At 42.9% G+C, this 23,908-nt stretch overlaps 1 protein-coding gene across 1 annotated transcript in view; it reads left to right on the top strand.

Moving 5' to 3' along the window:
• Positions 1-3,139: 3,139 nt before the first annotated feature.
• The window catches only part of LOC147031542 (uncharacterized), a 33,625-nt gene continuing 12,856 nt past the window's right edge, over positions 3,140-23,908 (top strand). The window contains exons 1-2 of the mRNA XM_085864828.1: positions 3,140-3,386; positions 13,586-13,678. Coding sequence (XP_085720954.1) covers positions 3,384-3,386; positions 13,586-13,678 — 96 coding nt within the window. The 5' untranslated portion in view covers positions 3,140-3,383. The remainder of the gene's footprint in view (positions 3,387-13,585; positions 13,679-23,908) is intronic.

The raw sequence follows: 23,908 nt of genomic DNA, 5'->3' as shown, positions 1-23,908 counted from the left end.
CTTGATATGACTCATCCCTTTATCCTACAGCTTACCCTGCTGGTCTATAGCTTTATGTGCAGTGCCTATAAAAAGTCTACACCTCCTTTCAAAATTTTCACCTTTTGTTGCCTTATTAAATTGCATTAAATCACTTTTTCCACCATTATTTACACATCGTAACCCACAACTTCCAAGTGAAAAACAAATTATATAAATTTCAGAAAATTAATTTAAAATCCAAAACTAGAATACCTTGGTTGGATAAGTGTCCACCCCCCTTATAATAACAATTGTAAATTATCTCAGGTGTAACCGATCACCTTCAAAATCACACACCCAGTTAATTGGCCTCCACCTGTGTTAAATTGTCGTGATTCTAATTATTTCAGAATAAAATCAGCTGTTCCTGAAGGTTTCCTCTGCTGGGTAGTACATTTCACAGTAAAGACTCAACCATGAGCACCAAGGAGCTTTCAAACGACCTCCAGGATAAAGTTGGGGAAAGGCACAGATCAGGGGACGGGTATAAAAATATTTCAAAGGTCTTGAATAGCCCTTGGAACACAGTCAAGACAATCATTAAGAAGTGGAAGGTCTATGGCACCACCAAGACTCTATCTAGATCAGGCCGTCCCTCCTGGATGAGAAAGCAAGGAGGAGACTGATCAGAGAGGCCATCAAGAGGCCAATGGCAACTTTTAAAGAGCTGCATGCCTTTTTGATAAAGACTGGTCACTGTGTGCATGTGACAATAATATCCCAAGCACTCCACACGTCTGACCTGCACGGTAGGGTGGCAAGAGGAAGCCATTACGGAAAAAAATTCCACCTTGAGTCCTGTTTGTGGTGTGCGTAAAACCACTCCCGATATTCTGAAGCCATGTGGCAAAAAGTTTTGTGGTCTGATGGAACCAAGATGGAATTTTTTGGCCTGAATGCAAAATGTTATGTTTGGTGCAAACCAAACACAGCGCATCACCCAAAGAACACCATCCTGACTGTGAAGTATAGTGGTGGCAGCATCATGTTATGGGGATATTTCTCATCAGCAGGGACTGTGGCACTTGTCAAGATCGAAGGGGAAATGGATGGAGCAAAATACAGAAAAATCCTGGAGAAAAACCTGCTGCCCTCTGCAAGAAAGCTGAAATTGGGACAGAGGTTCACCATTCAGCATGACAACGACCCAGAGCACACAGCCAAAGCTGAACTGGAGTGGCTAAGGAACAAAAAGATAAATGTTCTTGAGTGGCCCAGTGAGAGCCCTGACCGAAATCCAATCGAAAATCTGTGGCATAACTTGAAGATTGCTGGTCATCAACACACCCCATGCAACTTGACTGAGCTTGAACAGCTTTGTACAGAAGAATGGGCAAACATTGCCCATTCAAGGTGTGCAAAGTTGGTACAGGCCTACCTCAACACTCACAGCTGTAATTGCTGTCAAAGATGCTTCCAGAACGCATTAACTCGGAGCGGTTGACGCTTATCCAACCAAGATATTCTAGTTTTATATTTTAAATTAATTTTCTGAAATTTGTAGAATTTGTTTTTCACGTGGAAGTTGTGGGTTACGATGTGTAAATAAAGGTGGGGAAAAGTCTGATTTAATGCAATTTAATTCCAGGATATAAGGTGAACAAAAGATGAAAGTTTTGAAAGGAGGTGTAGACTTTCTATAGGGAACTATATATGCAATGGAGCAAGTGTTTGTATGTTCGCAGAAAGAGTTTGTACCTATTGGTTGGACAGCTGGTCTGCCGCCACCAACAACTGTAACCTGAAAAAAAACGTATGTCCGCCATTGTGGTGCTTTGGTAATTGCCTCTAAGACCTCTTCGGAAGTGTCATGTTGACAGTTTTCATGCCCTCCCAATAAGCTTTCTGTCCAGTGTAAAACCACTGAAGCGACTGTTAAAAAACGAATATTCAGATGAGATTTGGTGGACAGGGTGGGTGTGTGACAAGGATAAAATGATTCGACTTTGGTGAAGATCCAGATCCGGATCCATGAATGTTTTTTTTTTTAATGTTTTATGTTTTTGAGTGATTCTTCACCGTTGAAAGATGGGACCAAAAATGATACATAGCATGATATTTCAAAAAGTTGTGCATGGATTATGACAAAACTTGGTATGAGTTGAGTTGGTGTAAAAACAACAAGCGGATTCGATTTTGGTTCAGATCCGCTTCAGATCTGGCCTATCAGTGGGATACAAAACGTAAGCCGTTCAGCCTGGCGGAGGTATTCGCTCACTACCGAGTGCCATTCTAGTTGTTGTTGTCACGTCCTGATCTATAATTGTGTTCAACCTCTATGAGCCTCGACACTGTATATAAAAAAAATGAACTCAAAACAAATATGGATGTGTCAGCACTGATATTGCATCATGTGTTTATGGAAGCTTGGTGAACAAATGTCACTTTCTTCTGAGCTGTGCTGCTGAGTAAGACAGGCAGGTGAGCACTCTTTCCCCTATCAAAAGATAAGCTCTCATTTGATTGTCACTCCTTTAAATAAGTGTCACCTCCATAAGAATACTGATTGTCCATAACTGTGTAGAACAAGTACACATCTGCTTATCTGGGCTAGTAGGTTCACAATGTGGTTTTTAGAAAGCAGAACAAGATCATACATAATTGTTTGCAGGAAGTGCATTTCCAACAACGCTTTCATCATTCTCTAGTGTGCTGTCACCACAAAGACAAGCACTTAGGCCTTCTTCATTTGCAAATACTTTAGCCTTTATATCATAATCATTATTTATTTTATTTTATTTTAGGTTTCGAGTTGGTAAAAGTGGTTAGCAATAAACAAAATGCCATTGATGAAATGGGTTTTGCCAGGCCAGTCATGTTTATTCCCTGCATTGTTCTTCTCACTTATAGTAAGTACTACACTGGTTTAGATGAAAATTCAAGTGACAGCTTGAGTAAAAGATTGGTGAGTGTTCTTCACTGCCATTTAACTTGGCTTTACAGTGGAGTGTGTTTGCTATTTTTAGCACTTAATGGTGATAACAGTCACACTTCACTGAGACTAAGCCCAGCAACCACAACATGACAAATACTGGAGTTTACTGCAACACAAAGAAATGGCCAAAAGTGTAGCTTGGGCTGGGTTCAGGCTGCTGCTTGTAAAGGCAGGAAACTTGTGGTCTCTGTGCCTTCCTGCTTCCTGCTTTTTGTCTGTCACTCTCTCAAAGTCCCGCTGCCTTTTTATTCTCGTCTCTCCCAGTCCTCGATCGCTCACTCATAGTCTCTCTCTTTCTTTCACTTTTTTTTTAATTCCTTTTACTTAGTCCCCATGTTCTTTATTCTTTCTTTTCCCTCCCTTCTAACCCACCCATTTTAGTCACATTCCTACTCACTCTCCCAGGCAACCTCTCTGCCTTCACGGCATGGTAAGATTTGGATACAGTATTCGTCATCCCAAAAAGGCTTGCCTTTTTTAACTGCATGAAGCTGTATTTGCAAAAGGGAAAACTTAAGTTTTGAGGAAGAGATAGAGAGTAAAAGTGGGGGGGGGGGGGTGGGTAGTTGTTGTTTTGACATAAATAGTACATAAATGAAACATTGTGAATATCCTGGGTGGACAGTTGTTTTGGTGGTATGTACAAATAGACAAGAGAGACATAGAGACACACACACACACACACACACACACACACACACACACACACACACACACACACACACACACACACACACCCTAGGGTGTTTTCTGAACATTGATGCTGAAACAAACAACTTATATCTGTAGAAAACAGTGGTATCTGTCAAATTTTACATGCGCTTATTTGTTGACTGTTTTTATTGTTCAACAATAATATAACATTCATCAGAGAAGCTACAAAAGAGAAAATGTGAATTTTGATAGAATTCAACCTGAAATTATATTCTGCCATTTATTGCCTCTGTTTGCTGAAACTTATGTGTCGATACCTGAGGTTGTCCTGTCCATAAATAACCAGCTTATTGGTGAAATATTATGGACCATGAGCTGAATGGAACCTTGCAGAAGGATCTGGCGGGTTGTTCACCTTGTGTTATGGAGGTCTGAGTGATACTCTGTCGCTCCAAACGCACGAATGGGGTTGAGCCACCAGAAGAAGAGCAATATTCGATTTGGTTGTGTGGCACATTCGACATTCGAACCAGATTTTGTTTATCATGCAAGGAATTAAAAATGTCCCCTTCCCCTTCTCCCACAACATTTTTAGAGTCAGTATACCTCTCCAAGATGTTTGTGAAAACGATATCATGATGCTGGTTAATGTGCTCTCTTACCTTCTCAATCTCGTCTTGCTGAATAGATTATGATAATACACACTATAATTTTGCTCGTGGCAGAAGTGCACCCTCACCTTACTTATTGTCAGCTTGCACCCTTACCTTACTTATTGTCAGTTTGCACCCTTACCTTACTTATTGTCAGTTTGCACCCTTACCTTACTTATTGTCAGTTTGCACCCTTACCTTACTTATTGTCAGTTTGCACCCTTACCTTACTTATTGTCAGTTTGCATCCTCACCTTACTTATTGTCAGTTTGCACCCTTACCTTACTTATTGTCAGTTTGCACCCTTACCTTACTTATTGTCAGTTTGCACCCTTACCTTACTTATTGTCAGTTTGCATCCTCACCTTACTTATTGTCAGTTTGCACCCTTACCTTACTTATTGTCAGTTTGCACCCTTACCTTACTTATTGTCAGTTTGCACCCTTACCTTACTTATTGTCAGTTTGCACCCTTACCTTACTTATTGTCAGTTTGCACCCTTACCTTACTTATTGTCAGTTTGCACCCTTACCTTACTTATTGTCAGTTTGCATCCTTACCTTACTTATTGTCAGTTTGCACCCTTACCTTACTTATTGTCAGTTTGCATCCTTACCTTACTTATTGTCAGTTTGCACCCTTACCTTACTTATTGTCAGTTTGCACCCTTACCTTACTTATTGTCAGTTTGCACCCTTACCTTACTTATTGTCAGTTTGCACCCTTACCTTACTTATTGTCAGTTTGCACGCTTACCTTACTTATTGTCAGTTTGCACCCTTACCTTACTTATTGTCAGTTTGCACCCTTACCTTACTTATTGTCAGTTTGCACGCTTACCTTACTTATTGTCAGTTTGCACCCTTACCTTACTTATTGTCAGTTTGCACCCTTACCTTACTTATTGTCAGTTTGCACCCTCACCTTACTTATTGTCAGTTTGCACCCTCACCTTACTTATTGTCAGTTTGCACCCTTACCTTACTTATTGTCAGTTTGCACCCTTACCTTACTTATTGTCAGTTTGCACCCTTACCTTACTTATTGTCAGTTTGCACGCTTACCTTACTTATTGTCAGTTTGCATCCTCACCTTACTTATTGTCAGTTTGCACCCTCACTTTACTTATTGTCAGTTTGCACCCGAACCTTACTTATTGTCAGTTTGCACCCTCACCTTATTTATTGTCAGTTTGCACCCTCACCTTACTTATTGTCAGTTTGCACCCTCACCTTATTTATTGTCAGTTTGCACCCTCACCTTACTTATTGTCAGCTTGCACCCTTACCTTACTTATTGTCAGTTTGCACCCTCACCTCACTTATTATCAGCTTGCACCCTCACCTTACTTATTGTCAGTTTGCACCCTCACCTTACTTATTGTCAGTTTGCACCCTCACCTTACTTATTGTCAGTTTGCATCCTCACCTTACTTATTGTCAGTTTGCATCCTCACCTTACTTATTGTCAGTTTGCACCCTCACCTTACTTATTGTCAGTTTGCATCCTCACCTTACTTATTGTCAGTTTACTCCCTCACCTTACTTATTGTCAGTTTGCATCCTCACCTTACTTGTTGTCAGTTTGCACCCTCACCTAACTTCTTGTCAGTTTGCACCATCTCCTTACTTATTGTCAGGTTGCACTCAAACCTTACTTATTGTCAGTTTGCACCCTCACCTTACTTATTTGTCAGTTTACTCCCTCACCTTACTTATTGTCAGTTTGCACCCTCACCTTACTTATTGTCAGTTTGCACCCTCACCTTACTTATTGTCAGTTTGCACCCTCACCTTACTTATTGTCAGTTTGCACCCTCACCTTACTTATTGTCAGTTTGCACCCTCACCTTACTTATTGTCAGTTTGCATCCTCACCTTACTTATTGTCAGTTTGCACCCTCACCTTACTTATTGTCAGTTTGCACCCTCACCTTACTTATTGTCAGTTTGCACCCTCACCTTATTTATTGTCAGTTTGCATCCTCGTTCCAAAGAAGAAAATGCAAAAAAAAAACATTTTTAATCATGTTTGTGCGTTTTTGTATTTATTTATTTAATTTGTGTACCCCCCCCCCCCCAGGGGAAGGGGCACGGGATTGGTTAAAAAAAACTCATCAACCACACAACACCTCTTGACGAGACCCCCACCAACAGCACTGCATACACATGCACACAATCGCGCATCAATGCTCAAGCTACCGAAAAGTCCTGCCAAAATCCCTCTCCCCCTCCATCTCCATAACTTCCAGGTATCTATTTAATCCCAATTTAAACTTATCTACTTTTTCTGCTGCCACTGCCTTTCCAGGGAGACCATTCCATGCATTAGCTCCTCTCTGAGTGAAAGTCCCCTTCTTTACTACCGTCTTAACCCTCCTCCTCTCTGCTCTGAAGATATGGCTCAACTTCACCTGCTCCAACATTCATTCCCCTTTTGAATCGAAAAATAATCTGTAACCAACCTTTGTCGTCACCATTCGGAATTATTCCATCCATCAACATTTGAAACCGCTCTGCTGTCCCATCTTTAAAACCCATTTCATTTGTCCATTTGCCTTGACCATTTTCACTCACTTTGTGTGACATCTGTTTCATCGTCACAACGAACACAATGTATGTACATCAAATCGTTGGATTTATATTCCACAAACTGAGATGAGACAATCTGTTCTTAGGATTAATTGAATGGACGAACCTTTTGCGACCCCTCCATATGCATCAATAATACAACCCTAAATGACATACCAATAAAATGCCAGATCCTAAATCAAGTGACGTCATTTAAACGTGAATTTGAATCACAAAATCACCAAAATGTTATCCCACAAATGCACTGCAGCTTTTTTATTCATTTATTCATGTTTTTGTGTGGTTTTGTATTTATTTATTTAATTTGTGTATTCCACCCCCCCCCCTCCCCCAGGGGATGGGGGCATGGGCTTGGTTAACAAAACACACATCAAGCTCACTGACTGACTCGCCATCCAACAACTGACTCAAGTCAGACTCATTCCCATAGATGACCCCGCATTCTTTGCTGATAGTCCTGCCATGCCATGTTACAGCACGTCCGAGCCCACGAACCTGTTTTCCTCGGATATGAAGCCTTGTTTGTTTGTTTTTTTAACGTTAACAGAAGGTAGTTGGAGATGATCAAGATGCAAACAATGATATTTCCAAATCGTATGCACAAATGGTACAATTTAAATCCACTGATAGGCTGGATCTGGACTTGGACCCCAATCAAAATTTGATCACCTCATCTGTCTCACTCATGTCATGCCGATGTAATATGGAGATGTAACCTGGGGATTTTAATCACCTGGTGTTTCCCTTTTCTTTTTTTCCATCAGTACCAACCATCAATTATTCCAAAAGTAGACAGCAGGAATCAACAAATACCGTTTTATCCTTTCCTGATTACCACTGGGAATATTGTTGTGGGCCGGGGTTCGGTGGCGATAAACGACCACGAGGTGGAGCAGTGGAGTCGTCTCTCACCGAACACCCGGAATTTAGGTCATGACTCTCGGACAACTCCGAAAGGTCACGGGTCACTTGAAGGACCGTGGTCGCCAATAATTCGACGGCGTGAGGTAGGGCCCACTTGTCTAATTCCAATTTACCTCAGTACTCACACCGTCCAACTACCGGGGAAACCACACCCTCGTCCGACTTTGTCCGAATCGAGTCGCTATCACCGACTAGGATCCGGCGTAACCGAGCGGAAGTTACCAAAGCTGCGCCGGACCAAATGAACAATTTACGGCATGAACGGCTTTACTATTCCTCAATACGCACCTTGCTAGGCCAATGAGAGAAAGCACAGAAAACGAGCTGGTACATTTAACAGGGGGTTTATTTTACAAGGAATAATCGGGGAGGGGAACACAGAGCAGAGTCATCACGAATAAAAGGCAGGCAATGTACAATGAGCAAAAACACTTAACAATCCTACTGAAAGACAGGGCCCACGGACACACACACACACACACACACACACACACACACACACACACACACACACACACACACACACACACACACACACACGAAACTGGACCCCGTGGGTCTATTCGGTCGATCCGGGCCGGGGTACCTGTCCCGCATCGTGCGTTCACATCGACTCGAACCACCAAGGTGGGACTCGAACCCACGCCCACGACCCTGGCTGCTCGGTCACCACACTTGCCTTCCAAAGGGCCACAGACCGCTCCAACCATGACCACGACCGTCTGCAGAGCCCTCGTCGACAACCACTCAGCCACGACGACAGACCACTCGGCAATCGCCACGATCTCTTCTCTACCGAAAAACTGGTCCTCACAACCACTCTACTCTTCTGAGGTGGGAGGGGTCTCTCCTCCTCACCACTCACCTCCTGATTGGACGAGGGGTTGTCTGATGAGTAGTGGTCACCTCCCGATTGGCTGGGGCGTGCACGTCATGCTCGCCCTTCGCTCATTCGCTGGAGGAAACGTCCATGCCCTGCCTTGGGGCGGACCCTCGATCTGAGGCGATGGAGGCTCCGCCCACGCCTTCAGCCAAAAACACGTGGGCAATGGCGACCGGGTCAAGAGCGGGACGGTGGCGTTGTTGCAGTGGATGTAGTAGTAGGTATTGTTAATGTAAAAACCTAACTAAAAAAATAACTCGTAGCGCACACATGAAATTCCCATTAGATAGAAGGAGGGATTCTAACTATAAACACATACTTTTCGAAATAAACGAACGACGGGGACTCTGGCTGTCTGTGTGTACAAGGTTTCCAAATCCGTAACAATACAATAACAAACCACTCCATGTAATCCTTGCATTGAGGTATAAACTCCAGTGTCGCCACCACTGTTGCCATGATTCCTGCACAGGATGCTCACCTGCAGGCAGTGCCGGATTGAGCCTCGGCTGGCCCTGAGGCACATTTTGAAATTTTAGAGAATGGCCTGAAAATTTTAAATTAGATCTCGGGCTCATGGAAATGGACTCCAGACAAAAGATGAACTGATTGAAGAACAAAATATTTAATTTTAAAAAAGACAGATATTTAATGTGAAAATAATTTTTGGCCAGAATTTTTGGCTGGCCCTAAGGCACATGCCTTGTCTGCCTAATGGTTAATTCAGCACTGCCTGCAGGCGTCTGCCTACATGCTCACCTTCGTACATCTGCCTGCAACAAATTTGTATCAATCTGGTTTCTCTCTCCTCCCGGGCCAATGAGCACGCGAGACACCACAATGTCCAATAAATTCCAAGGAATTTCCGATATCATCCAGCCACAAACTGCCGCTCTGGTGATTCCCACACCAAACCTCCTGAGATGTATCCCATGAAGAACAGGCAAGTGAGCCATCGCTGGTGCACCGATCAACCAGAAATTCCTGCCACAATCAACTGCAGAAACCAAACCAGAAACCAATGATGCGACCAATGCAAGCAAGCCGACTGAACCGACATATCCACAGCAATATCATAACAGCTTTGTTATGCTCAAAAAAAAAATGTCGTTCTTATATCTTTTAGCTTCAATTTTTTTAACTATTAATTAATTTCCTTAAGGTAATTTCCTATTTCATTCAGTTTTTCACATTGAGACAGTTTTGTCTGCAATCAATTTCTCTTTACTTTCTTCATCTTTACTTTCTCAATCAATCACATCCGAGCCATTCCACGAAAGCATGAGATAGGCATTTCCATTTCATTCTGGCCAATATCCTCATGCGTATGGCATATGCAATATGTCCAAATGTCTTGCACGGAGGGCATACATTTTACAACCTTCCTCCACCCTAATGCCAACCAAGGTCAACACACACACACACACACACACACACACACACACACACACACACACACACACACACACACACACACACACACACACACACACACACACACACACACACACATTCTCTTCCTCAACTCCTGAAAATGCTCTTAGTGGCATTTGATTCACACTTTCATCATTAAATCTTACATACAATGCTTCATTTACATCCTTTGGCATGTCCAAACCACCACCTTTAAATACTCACAGCCAGGCACAGATTGTGCACACTTCTGGACGCTCCACATCCCGCACACCAAGCCTCGTGTAGATTTACAAATTCATCATAATTCTCCCACGCTCAAAACCAAAAACACAACTGCTTATACATCCGATTCACACAAACCGACACACACACACTGAAATGTTGTACACAAACTATTTCGTCGACACATTCAGAACATTGACCCTATATCAACATAAAACATCCCACATTGTTCCACTGCAAAGCAGTTTCAGGCACAATCAACAAAGACCCGTTAGAAGCCTTAACACAAAACTCATCATCTTTTAAAAGTACAAATCACGATCATACATCGTGTCGCAGGGAAAAGGGGGGGCCCTTAAACTTAAATGATGTTAACCCGTGGGTACCACAGTGAAAATACCGTTATACGGTGGACAAAAGCACAATTTTTTCACCAGAGCATCTCCACGGTATACCTTCTAGAAAAAAAGTAAGCTCCAAGAAAAATGATGATGGGAAGTCTAATATCTGACTTCATTATGACGTCATCAGCATTCCTGTCATAAACTTTTGGTCCTCTTTGCTTTTTCTCTGAATGACTACTTTCATGATCACGGTGACTGGCAACAAATTTTAGACTAAGATACGTCCCGTACGGAAGAATTTCACTCTAAGATAGTGAAAAATGCTAAATTTGAATCGCCGGACTAATATCGTGTATATTCCATGGAATGTATTGTTTGAACATGGTCTTCAATAAAATTTGAGACTGGGCACCCTTGCATTTATCCCCTCAATGTTATGTTTTGTTTTCATTTGTTTTTTTTATTTTTTACTTAACACATTTGAGTAATGACATCACTGCAACATAGTTAATTAGCTTAAAAATGCTTATATATATATATATATATATATATATATATATATATATATATATATATATATATATATATATATATATATATATCAATTACCTGTTTCTTGAAATATTAAATTAATGACTCAAAATCTCGGCACAGTACTTCACAACCTTATGTTATACATTAGTTTGCTCTAATATCTTGTTTGTCTATTGTGACGTCATTAAATACACTTCCTGTCATTAGATTTTTTGGAGCTTACCCTCTTTTTGATCCTTATACATGGGCAAAGCTTTGGTAAAAAAAATTGTGCTTTTGTCCACCGTGTAATAGTCCTTGGCATTTTTAGCTCGCCTGTTCGAAGAACAGAGAGCTATAGCGATACCCCTGGCGTGAGCGTGAGCCTCAGCGTGAGTGTGAGCGTGAGCGTGTAAATGTTTAAGTTTTTGGTGCAAGTTATTTAGAAGCTTGCCATTCATTAATATGTGTACTCGGATGCTGATATTTGGCACGGAGGTTCCTTTGGGGTATACTATTGGTGTAGTCAAGTTGAAATTAAAAAACAATTTCAAATGTTTCAAATTTTTGACCTGTTTTGAACTTAACTTTTTTGTAGCACATCAACATTAAAGTTTTTGGTGCAAGTTATTTAGAAGCTTGCCATTAATTTAATATGTGTACTAGGATGCTGATATTTGGCATGGAGGTTCCTTTGGGGTATGCTATTGGTGTAGTGAAGTTGAAATTAACTAATTATTTAAAAAAAATTAAAATTTCAACCTAAGATGGTGTCAAAGCCACCCAATGCTCGCCTGTTTATACTAGACGCTTGCCATTCATTTAATATGTGTACTAGTTTACTGATTACAATATACAAATACATATGTTGCTTTAAAATTATTTGGATCAGACTTCACTGCAATGCTTTATAAAAAATATTATTAGACTCGTCTTTTAAAAACGATAAATGTATAAACAGGCGAGCATTGGGTGGCTTTGACACCAACTATCTGGTTGTTAATGAGGTACCTCACTGAGACTTCAAGTCCTCCTGCAATCCTCGGGATCCTTCTTAAGCCAAGGGTCCCTGATCCTGACAGAACTTAACAGATGTTTTAAGATTTCAGATCTTACAGCGCTAAGTTTACGACACCGATCAACACCTTAGGACCCAAAGGCCCAGAGCAGTGAGCATCAACCTAATGCAGCACCAAGCTTACGCGCCAACGAAGATCCAGCAGACACCTTTCGGTTCCTAGTGCTATGATTCAGAATAAACACAGAGGACCTGCAAGCTTGTAAGCGCCGCAAATGTTTGAATGCTCGGAGCAAAACATTTGAACTTAGCACAGATTTCCCACAATTTTTTTTTTTTATTATAATTTTAACCTTTTGCAGCAAGCTGTACGATTGTCACAACAACGCTAACATCCAAGCTTTCCCTATTGCAGCATGTTTGGCAAAGACAGGTGTGATGCACAACTGGCCGCTTCTTCCAATGGTTCAGTTAATTCTTTGCATAACATATTGTGATGATCAGAAAACAAACTGTGACATGTGAGGCAATTGCCAGCTGAAATGGCTATGGAAACATATGTGTGCCATGTCTGTGACTATGCTCAATGGAGAGTACGGTACTCGTTTAAAATGTGTGCTTCATGTCTCCATGGACCGAGGATGTGTTCGGCTATATGCAAGGTCCCCATTATTTCATGTTGTCTCAAACACATTACTAAGGCTGGGCCAAACATCTTGCACTTTGAAGTTGACTAGCAAGTTGCTTGTGCCCGCACGCGTTTCTCAATGGGGGTACGAATGGAGGTGGCAAAATGCAAATGGCGTCTTAATTCTGTCATCGAGCCGGTAAGCTGGGAGCAACGATTCGCTTTGTTGCCACATCTGATGCAAGTTAAATGCTCCAATGGTGGCGAGGTGCTCCAGTTGAAACTTTGTTCGATTATGTGTAGCTTTTTGATGCCCGGGGTCCGGAATAAAAATTTGTATTGGTGTCAAAGCCAGTGACCAATTGCAAATTAATAGTAGGATTTTCATGTCTTCCTGATGATGCCTGAAGATAGAGATAATAAGTCATCTGGTAAGACCATCTTTTTTTTGGTTTTAGGACCAGGATGGTTTTGGTTTTAGATCTTTTGTACAACCATGTATTTTGGCCTTAGGGTCATGCAGCATGTGTATTGTTTGAACAACCTCAACCACATCATTTGGTCTTTGGGCTAAATGGAATGTGCTTAGCTTTGTCATCATGTCTTTTTTGTTTCAGCCTTTTTAGATAAAATGTCATTTCTCAATAGAGAAGCATGTGTCCAAGACTCCAACACTGAAGTAGAAAAGGCTGAGCTTGCATATTTCCCCTTAATGGTTGTTATCTTTCGAGAGGTCTCTTTTTCACTCTTTATCTCTTTTATTTGTTGACCATACAAACAGGAGGAGAAGGTACAATTTCGAAGGAAGGTACCTGGACAGCTGGTCATCCCTGGAGCTTTTAGTCTATCCAGTGGAGTTGATGGCTCCACACAGGTAGGATCTATTGATTTGAACAAGGACCTGATAAAAAAAAATTGTTTCAATATTTATACCTTATTATATTTACCACTTTGAGCGCACATTCTTAAATTATATTTTTGATGATTATGATGATGATTATTATGATTCTCACTCGGGACACTGCATCAGGAAGTGCACTCGCTAGACAGCATCCTCTCGATCCTGGTACACTGAATCCTGTGGGGAGGTAGTTACAGGCATGCAGCTTGCTTTCTCAACATGAAAAGCTAACCCAACTGAAGGTAACTTTTGTTCACTCCATAAGGCTGACAACAAATGTGTGTCTATCTCGAGGAAAACCAGAAAATATTATCTTACAGATCTCAAGGCTGAACTCTGCAACAAGTCTCCTCCTCCAAGTCATGGTGGCATCTTGTCAAATCTGTCTACGGTGTATGCTCCCCCGCCATCCCATCCCGTCCCATCCCTCATCTCGAACGGCGTTACTACATACTGTACCTGAGATAGGCAGAATGTCTAAACTCCGTGTTCACCTCCAAACCTCGTATACCCAACCCATCCCGTTCTGTCCCCACCTTACCCATACCCACTGTTGACTGAACTTTGTGTTCTTCTCACTCAAGAAGGTACAGAAAGTTCTCTCCAGCCTTGTCCCTACTTTGGCAATGGGACCAGATGGCATCAGTGCCCACTTTCTCAAATCCTGTTCTACCATTCTTACTTCCCCTCTATCTGCCTTATTAAGTCTGTCCTCTGGCCACCTCCCCTCTGCAAGAAAGTCAGCAAATGTCCCTCTCATTCACAAGATGGATGAAAAAATAGACCCTATCAATTATAAACCAGTGAGCTTGCTTCCAATTACAAGTCGAGATATGGCATCCATCGTTGGTTCCAATGTCAAATATTTGCTATTTTCAAACAGCCTGACCTGATAAATTTGGATTATATTCCAGTCACTCAGCTCTGTAAAATGCTTTGGCTACTCAGCAATGGTTAGAAAATGTCAATCTCAAAAAAGAGATGAGGACCATCTGACTGGACAAACATATATATATATATATATATATATATATATATATATATATATATATATATATATATATATATATATATATATATATGGCATTTGACACAATCTAATATCCTGCCTTGCTTGCCAAGCTCCCTGCCTCTAAAGGCAGCTGCAGACTGGGAATCCTCCATTGAATGGAATATTAAAGCCACACAGTCCACAAGGCCTTTGGCTATAGCTCAATGGAGTACTGTGGGCTGGTGCTCCAGCATCACATTTGTCTCTCCTGAATTTGAAAGCTCTCAAATTATTGGAATCTCCCATGTTCAGGCAAAAACACAGAGTCTGTTGCTCTCACATCATAGGCAGGTCGGTGGTCTCTGTTTTCTCCCATCTATTCTCCGATATTGCTCCGTCTGCTATCTCAGTCCTCTGATCCTCCCTATCTACACCAGGAGGCACGTGTTCTTACAGTAACACCCTCCGAATTAAACTTTCAAAATCCAGGCTGACGATGTACCTCAGCTCTTTTATTCTTCACTTCTCCCGTATGTGGAACTACCTTCCGAAGGCTGTTCTGTCTCATTCATCATTCCGGGCCTTCAAGCTCGCAGTGCACCGCCATTTCTTGTCATCCCCAATTCTGAGCCATGATCTTTATTACCCCCATTAATCTTTCCTATGCCTGGTGTTGGCTTCATGGTAAGGGTGGTGGGCTTGGGATCATAGGATCCTGAGTTCAAATTCCCCTCGGCTGTTGAATTAATACCAGATGGGGTTGACTCTGCCTGTCATCCTTCCGAGGTCGGCAAAATGAGTACCACCTTGCTGGTATACTGTGTCGGAGTGGCGACCCGTCCAGGATTGTGCCCAATAGCCAAAGAGACTGCTTCGGCAGCACCAACGCTCTGCACAAAGTATGGTCCCAATGGATGGATGGAACCTTTCCTAACTCAACAATTTTATTTGATCATTTTAGTGCTTCCTTCCCTCCTCCTTCTCCACTTTTCCTGTTCATTCATTCCCTTGATATTTGTCCCACTCTCAGTTCTACCTTACTCTTCCATTAGCTCTCCTGTAAAGAAAAGAAAAAAAAATGTACCGGAATAGATGATATCCCTCATGATTGTTTCACAAGAGTAAGTCTTTCGACCAGCTTTGTGGCCAATTTTCCAATTCGTGAAATCGTTGAAGCTGAGAGTAGACAAGCATCCAAAGAATTGGACAACAATAGACCCTTTATTGGTTCATATGTAGCCCCATCATGAGGCTTCAGAAATGAGCTTTTGAGTGCGATATCACAGCAAATACATATACTCATGGAGGATTCAAACAATTACAAAAGGTATGTCAATGTACGCCAACTGATAATGTGGTACAATGTGAATTCATAAAGTTAATAAACTAATGCCCGGAACACCACCTGCTGTTGTTGTTCCGTTTATTCCTTTCATATCAAATAAAGATTGGCCAGTTGGTGATCATTTTTGGACATCATAAAGATTACACAAACTTATGTCAAAATACAGTATATCATCATTTTTAGTTTAGTGTGGGTGAAACCCGATATGGTGAGTTGCTGGAAAAAATCCCAATCAAATGAAAGACAAAGTAGAAGCCCAAAAATATAAAGAGGAAAGACTGAGTCATCAGGAGGAACGTGAATAGGATTCGGGTTTCAGCCACTACTCCACAACGCTCAAAGCCATCCAGGCGTAGCCGAGTGAGCCTTACAGAAAAATGTCTCCAATTATTCACTTCTCCTAAGAGAGAGGGCTAATGAAAGAGAGGAATCAAGAGAAGAAAAAGCTGGAATTAGAATGAACAAAGAGAATTGTGGAAAAAACAACTCAGAAGGAAGTGTGAAGGGAACAAAGAACAAAGATGTCAGGAAGAACCCCGATAGATGGATTTCAGCAGTTACTCCCCAGGCTCAAACGCAGAAACATGTACGAGCTACCAGAGCTCCAGAGGTAAGCAGGGAAGCACACAGTCCACACAGCTTCAGGAAATGGTACAAACATAATGAAATGCCAAATTTGTTTTGTCTTTCCTCTCCAGAAAGAGTACTATAAAGAAGCATGAAAAACAACTTATGGGTGCAACCAATTAAACAATGAGTAATACCCATTTTACTCTTCGACCCCTTTTCGCACCATATCCACACTACCTTAGACAGCAGAATGCTTCCACCTAAATAAAGTGAAGGAATCTCAAACATTTTATCCTATCTACTACAAAACTACACTCAGTGTACAAAACATGAGGAACACCTGCTATTTCTATGAAATAGACTGATCAGGTGAATCCAGGTGAAAGCTATGATCCCTTATTTATTGCACCTGTTAAATCCACTTCAATCAGTGTCGATGAAGGAGAAGACACTGGTTAAGGAAGGATTTTTTAAGCCTTGAGACATGGATTGTGTATGTGTGTCATTCAGAGGGTGAATGGACAAGATAAAAGATTTAAGTGCCTTTGAATGGGGTGCAGTCGTAGGTGCCAGGGACATCGGTTTGAATATGTCAAGAACTGCAACGCTGCTGGGTTTTTCATGCTCAACATTTTCCCGTGTATATCAAGAACGGTCCACCACCCAAAGGACATCCAGCCAATTTCAGGCCAGTGGTCGAAAATGACTCATTGATGAACAAGAAAAAGAGCAATCAGAGATTGCAAACCCTCGCCAGGGCTTGTTTTGTGTGGTGCTTGTGTACTGGTATGTTATGTAATTAGTCAGAGACATAATTAGAACTGCCACTTTATAACTGCTGGTAGTGATGATCGGGGACCAAGACCAGGTTTTGATGCAACCCCGCTTTGATCGGACACCTGACCCTGACCCATGACGTTTTCTTATTGCTATTATGCAATTGAATTCAGAATGGGATTAAAATAAATGATATTCAAATCAAATGGAAGACCAAATGGGTGCAGTCCTGCATTGGAGATATCAAAAGGATCCCAAACAAGCAAAGAGCAAGGACGAAGTCATCAGGAGGAACCTGGAAAGGCTTTGCATTTCAGCTGCTTCTCCTCTACCCTCAAACCCATCCAGGCAGAGCCAAGTGAGCCTTATTCAAAAAAAAAATGTTTTTTTTATTTTAAAACCAGATCAAAAATTAAATAATTCTGGCTGCCAGACCATGCATCTGATCAAGTTGAAATTTAAAACATGTATTCCCCGTCACTATTAGATCATAATTGTGAAGTTTCACGTTGATTGCTTAAGTAGTTCCAGAGAAAACATTATTTAATATTTCTCTTAAATCCAAAATGGCTGCCAAACCATGTGAATTTTCAATTATTCCTAAACAAACTTGGACACCCATGCTTTGGGGAACGTTTGTGTGAAGTTTCCCCTCGATCTGTCGAGCCGTTCTGGAGAAGATTTTTATGTTTTGGGGTAAATCCAATATGGCTGTCAAATCATGTGGACGATGACATTATATTACAAACCTTTTGTTCTTCATGGATTGGCGGTCATATGTGGAAAGTTTCGCCTTGATCTGTTAAGCCATTTCAGAGAAGAAGATTTTTGAAAGTTTTTTAAATGTATATATATATATATATATATATATATATATATATATATATATATATATATATATATATATATATATATATATATATATATATATATGGCTACCGGATCACATGACAAATGATGCCATCAAAAAAAAATTTGTGGAGCATTTTATCCCGAGATGACCCTCAAAAAATTTCATACTGATCGGATGTAGCGGTTTACATATGCAATTATGACATCATAATGAAGGCACCTATGATGTCATAAAAAATCACCCAGGAAGAGTACTTGCATTGTGCCAAGTTTCAATTTTTTCCTTCGTGCGGTTTCAGAGACACAGAGGTCCAAAGTTTTTTGGTTTTTCTAATATGGCTGCCACACCACATGATCTATGACATCATCATTATCATTGAAACATTCTACTTGAGTAGTCACACCAATGGTGAAAATTTCGTCTCAATCCGACAAGCGGTTGCGGAGAAAAACACGAAAGTTCTGTGCGGACAAACAAACAAACAGACAGACAAATGGACCAAAATGCAATCTCCTCTCCTTCAGCGAGGGTAAAGAGGCCAAAGGAGGATGACGCAAATTGTTCAGAGAAACAGACAGGCTGCAGGTAGTCAACTGACAGTCCAGGACAACAATGAAGCCGGAAGACCCAAAAAATGATGCTCAACTTATCGTACCTTGACACGAATGGGGTATGGCAGCTGACGACCGTAAACAGTTCCACTTCTTTCAGCAAAAAACAAGAACCTGTGGTTACAGTGGGCTAAGGAACGAAAACACTGGACACTGGAGGATGAGAAAAACATTGCCTCGTCTGATGAATCCCGGTTCCTGCTGTTTCACGCTGATGGGAGGACCAGGGTATGGAGAAAACCACACGAGTACACGCGTCCATCATGCCGTGTGTCAACATTGCCGGCTGGTGGTGGTGATTTGATGGTGTGGGGTGTGTTTTCATGACACGTATCAGGCCCCTTGATAAAAGTGGAGCAACGTTTGAATGCCACAGAATATCTTAAGGTCATTGACAATCAGGTGCATCCCTTCATGGCAGCAGTGTATCCATCTGCAAATGGACTTCTTCAGCAGGAAAATGCCCAAAGGTCAGGAATTGTCCAGGAATGATTGTCCATGACAGCTTACTGCAGTGGCCCACCCAGTCACCAGATCCCAATCCAACTGAGCATCTGTGGGATGAGATGAAACGAGCTATTCGGAGCAGAGATCCACTACCAGCCAACTTGACAACTGTGGGAAGCATTGGAGTCAACATGGGCCAACATCCCTGTGAAACACTTTCAACATCTTGTAGAGTCGATGCCCTGACAAATTGAGGCTATTCTAAGGGCAATAGGGGGTGCAACTCAATATTAGGAAGGTGTTCCTTATGTTTTGTAGACTGAGTGTATATTATTGTCAGGTCAGGCCAGATCAGAATAATGGAACTCGGACTCTCTGGAAAATCCTCTATTTCTCTTTGCCGACGACTCCACCCTCTGCCGTACCATCTGTCATCCCTCAGACCGGCAAGCAGCAGCTTCTTCTCTCACTGCAGATCTGGATAAAATGACAAACTGGCCCAACACGTGGAACATGTCTTTCAATCCGGACAAATCTCACACTCTCACGATGTCTCTTCGAAAGGACCGTTTAGAAAATCACCCCATCTACTTTCTCAACAATCCTCTGAAAGAAGTCTTTTCTTTCAAGCTTCTGGGACTCACTATCTGCTTTGACCTTTCCTGGGAAAGCCACATTTCAAACCTCGCCTCCAAAGCCAGTCGCCGACTGGGAATCCTCCGTCGTGCTCAGTCCTTCCTCAGCCCTCCTGACCTCCTGACCACTTACAAAGCTTTTGTCCATAGCCTGATGGAGTACTGCTCTCCCTTCTGGGCTGGTGCTCCTGCCTCCCAACTTTCTCGGCTTCACGCTGTCGAAACCAGGGCATTTCGGATCATCGGCATCTCCCGCAATGAGGCTGAGTCTTTGGGCCTCTCACTCAATCACCGCAGGTTGGTCGGTGATCTTTCTGTCTTCTACGGTCTCCTCTCCAGCCATGCCCCCCCCTGCTCTCTCTGCGATTTGTCCCCACCACATTTCCTCAGGGTGCTCAAGGTCAGCCAACAACCCCCTTCTGGTAAAACTACCAAAATCACGAATCACTGCTCACCTTCACTCTTTCATTCCTCTTTTTTCCGCCTTTGGAATAAACTCCCTCACTCGAGTCTTTCACATTCTTCCCTCCAGGCTTTCAAAACAGCTGTTTACCACCACCTCTTTTCATCCCCCATCCAAATCCTCGATCTTTTCTACCCCCGATAATCCACCCAAGCCCACTTCCTTCAAATTCCCTGCTTTCCTTCCTGAGAGTCCCTGTAATGTCCATCTTCTGTTCCCCATGTTCTCCGTCCCATCCCTCTTTACCTCCAAAGATCTCCTCATGTGTCTGTTCCCCACTGTTTTGTCCCTCCCACTCCCGCCCCTCTTGCCTCATGCCCCCTTGATGTGCGTTGTGTGTGAGCTCTCACACGAGCCTCGAAAAGGTATACAAAAAAAAAAAAAGGAGAATTGTATCACCCAAGCCTAGGCTGGATGTTGGCAAACTTAAGAAAGAAAGAGTAGTTGAGGAGTTTGCGAACAGGCTGAGTGGACATTTGGGGGGTCTGGGTGCTTTGGGTGGTCCTGAAGAGTTGTGGAGTGCCTTCAAGACGACCGTCCATGATGTTTCCGGTGGATGTCTTGGAACTCACCGCAGGGCGAAGAAGAATTTTGTCTCTCAAGGGACACTGGATACCATTGACCACAGTTGCAGGGCCAGGCTTGATGGCAGAGCTGAGCTGTTCAGGGAGTTGAGGTGGAAAACTGTACGTGCACTAAGGGTGGACAAGGAGGCCGATGTGTGAGGAATCTGTGAGGTGGTAGAGCATCACCTGTGGACAGGTGATTCTCGTCCCGCTTACAGGGGAATTCGCGAATTGCGTTCATCCAAGTCCATCCCTCGGTGTACTGTAGTGAGAGCAGAGGGTGGTGGCTCTTGATAGAGGAGTCTGAAGTCTGGGCCAGTTATTTTGAGCTGTTGTACCATGTTGATCCACCAGCTGTCTAGTTGGACGTCAAGGGTGTTACAATCACTGTTGCTGACCCTCCAATCAACTGTGGTCCACCTTCGTTTATGGAACCACAGGCTGCGGTGAACCGGTTGAAATGGTTTAAAGCTCCAGGGATCTGTGGCATCCATGCTGAACTTCTCAAGGCTGGTGGAAATGCTGCACTCGTGTCGTTGCATGCAGTTTTGTGCTCTGCCTGGAACACAGGCATCATCCCAACTGACTGGAAGAGGGGCCTTGTTGTCCCTCTCTGGAAAGGGAAGGGTGAACGCCAAGACTGCAACAACTACCGAGGGGTGACGCTGCTCTCAGTGCCGGGCAACGTCTTTGCTCGGATAATTCTTGATTGGATTTGCCACCATCTGCTTGAGTCCCTGCGTCCAGAGCAGTCAGGCTTTACACCAAAGAGATCAACCATTGACTGTATCCTTGCTCTTCTTGTCCTCAGCGAACGCAGACGAGAGTTCCGGCAGGGGCTGCTTGCAGCCTATGTTGATCTCTGTAAAGCGTTCGATTCAGTGAATCGGGATGTCCTCTGGAGGATTCTTGGTCTTCGTGGGCTGCCACCAAAACTGATCAATCTGATGTCTGAACTCTACTCTGGTACTGAGAGTGCTGTGAACTGTGGTGGTACCATCTCTGACTTATTTCCAGTTGTTACTGGAGTTCGTCAGGGGTGTATACTGGCCCCCACACTTTTCAGCACTTGTATGGACTGGATTCTGGGGAGGATGTTGGAGAGATCAAGCTGCGGAGCATCATATGGGAATGTCAAGATCTCGGACCTTGATTTCGCAGATGATGCAGTCATCTTTCCGGAGACTTTAGATATCCTTTTGGGGGCCCTCGAGGTGCTGAATGAGGAGTCGGAGCCGCTGGGATGACGGGTTTCCTGGGTAAAAACGAAGATCCAGGCTTTTCGTGACATCTTGGATGCTGCTGTCCTGTCTGTACCTGTTTGTCATGAGAATGTTGAGGTTACGGAGAGATTCACTTACCTTGGCAGTGATATTCATGTCTCTGCTGGCTGTGAGTCAGAGGTCAACAGACGTCTGGGTTGAGCCTGGGGAGGCACGTATTCACTGGATCATGGGGTGTGGCACTGCCAGTACCTGTGCGGGAGAACGGAAGTCTGAGTCTTGAAGTCCTTGATGCTTCCAGTCATGCTCTATGGATGTGAGACTTGGGCTCTGACCAGGTATCTGAGACAGAGACTTCATTCCTTTGGTACCAGGTATCTTCGGAGAATCCTTGTCTATCACTGGTCGGACTTTGTGTCCAACGAGCGGTTGCTGAGAGAGACTCAAATGAGATTTGTTACCTGCATAGTCTGTGAGCGTCAGCTGCGGCTGTATGGACATGTGACTCATTTTCCTGACGCTGATCCTGCTCACCACATTCTCTGAGGGAGGGAGTCTCGTGAGTGTAGTAGGCAAATGGGCCGACCACGTGCCTCCTGGTTGCAGCAGGTTGATCGGCATCTCAAGGAGATGGGGATGGGCCTGGCATCTGCCTGGGGGATGGCCAGATGGAGGCCCCTGGAGTACCGGTGGAAAGCGGACGCAGCGATGCGCTTCTCTGGCGCATGCTCCCATACCTACCTGAGTGTACACTAAAACACGAAAAATCAAATGCCACATATGTCATTCTTCTAAAAAATATGACAATAAGCACATGCATTGAATGTAAGAGCGAGCTGTCATGTGCAGTCTGTGGCTGCTGGTTGCATCATTTTCTGGGCGCACAGCTGTGCTGCCGAGGCAGTGCCCTCTATTACCAGTTCACTGGAAGTCATTTCACTGACCTCAAAAGGATGACAGGCTGAATCAACCCCTCCTTGGTGTTAATTCAATAGCACAACAAGAGCTCCAACTCAAGACCATAAGATGTTAAGCCAACCTTTACTGTAAAGCCAACACCAGGCTTATAAGTTAAAATGTAACATCCTGCTTGGTTGCATGCAATCTGTGAAAGAAACAGAATCGCTGACTGCTAAATGTGGTGTGAGCTGCTACATTGCTCACCACAGTATCAGTCAACCTGAAGGTTTTACCATCCCTCAACTACACTACCATCCCTCTTTGGGAAGGGAATTAATAACTGGACATGTTTCCAGATCACTGGTTGTTTTCAGTGTGGAGTAGATTCCCTCCAAAATATATGTATGTGTATGTATATGTATTATACACTCACACTTAGGAATGGAGGCTCATGGAAGAGCAGTGCAACAAAGAGGAAATAAAAAGTGTTCAAGCCAAAAATGGAGCAAGGGACAAAGAGGAGGCTATAAGAATGCAAGGATACACCATATTATAGCTTGAGAGAGAAATTACAGGTGAAAGAGGGCCATGATCTCAGTGGGGTCAGTAAAACTCAGAGGTAGAAATAAAAGATAATATGGGGAGGCAGTGGGCAGCAGACAGATGTTAGAAGATGGTTCCACGGGTAAGAGGATTGGGGGTGGGAGGGGGTTGAATGAATGGAGGTGAGTGTTAAACTTCGACTTTGGGTGCGTAACAAGGTAAGGATTTCTGTTATCGTGCGTGTGACCTGAAGGGCTCGAGGATGGACGTCGAGGTAGG

The sequence above is a fragment of the Eptatretus burgeri genome, chromosome 2 (genome assembly GCF_056783735.1).
Source record: "Eptatretus burgeri isolate ZD-2024b chromosome 2, Ebu_testis_v1, whole genome shotgun sequence".
NCBI classification, from domain to species: Eukaryota; Metazoa; Chordata; class Myxini; order Myxiniformes; family Myxinidae; genus Eptatretus; species Eptatretus burgeri.
The sequence above is the reverse complement of the archived record's forward strand: the minus strand, read 5'-3'. Positions and strand labels throughout refer to the sequence as shown.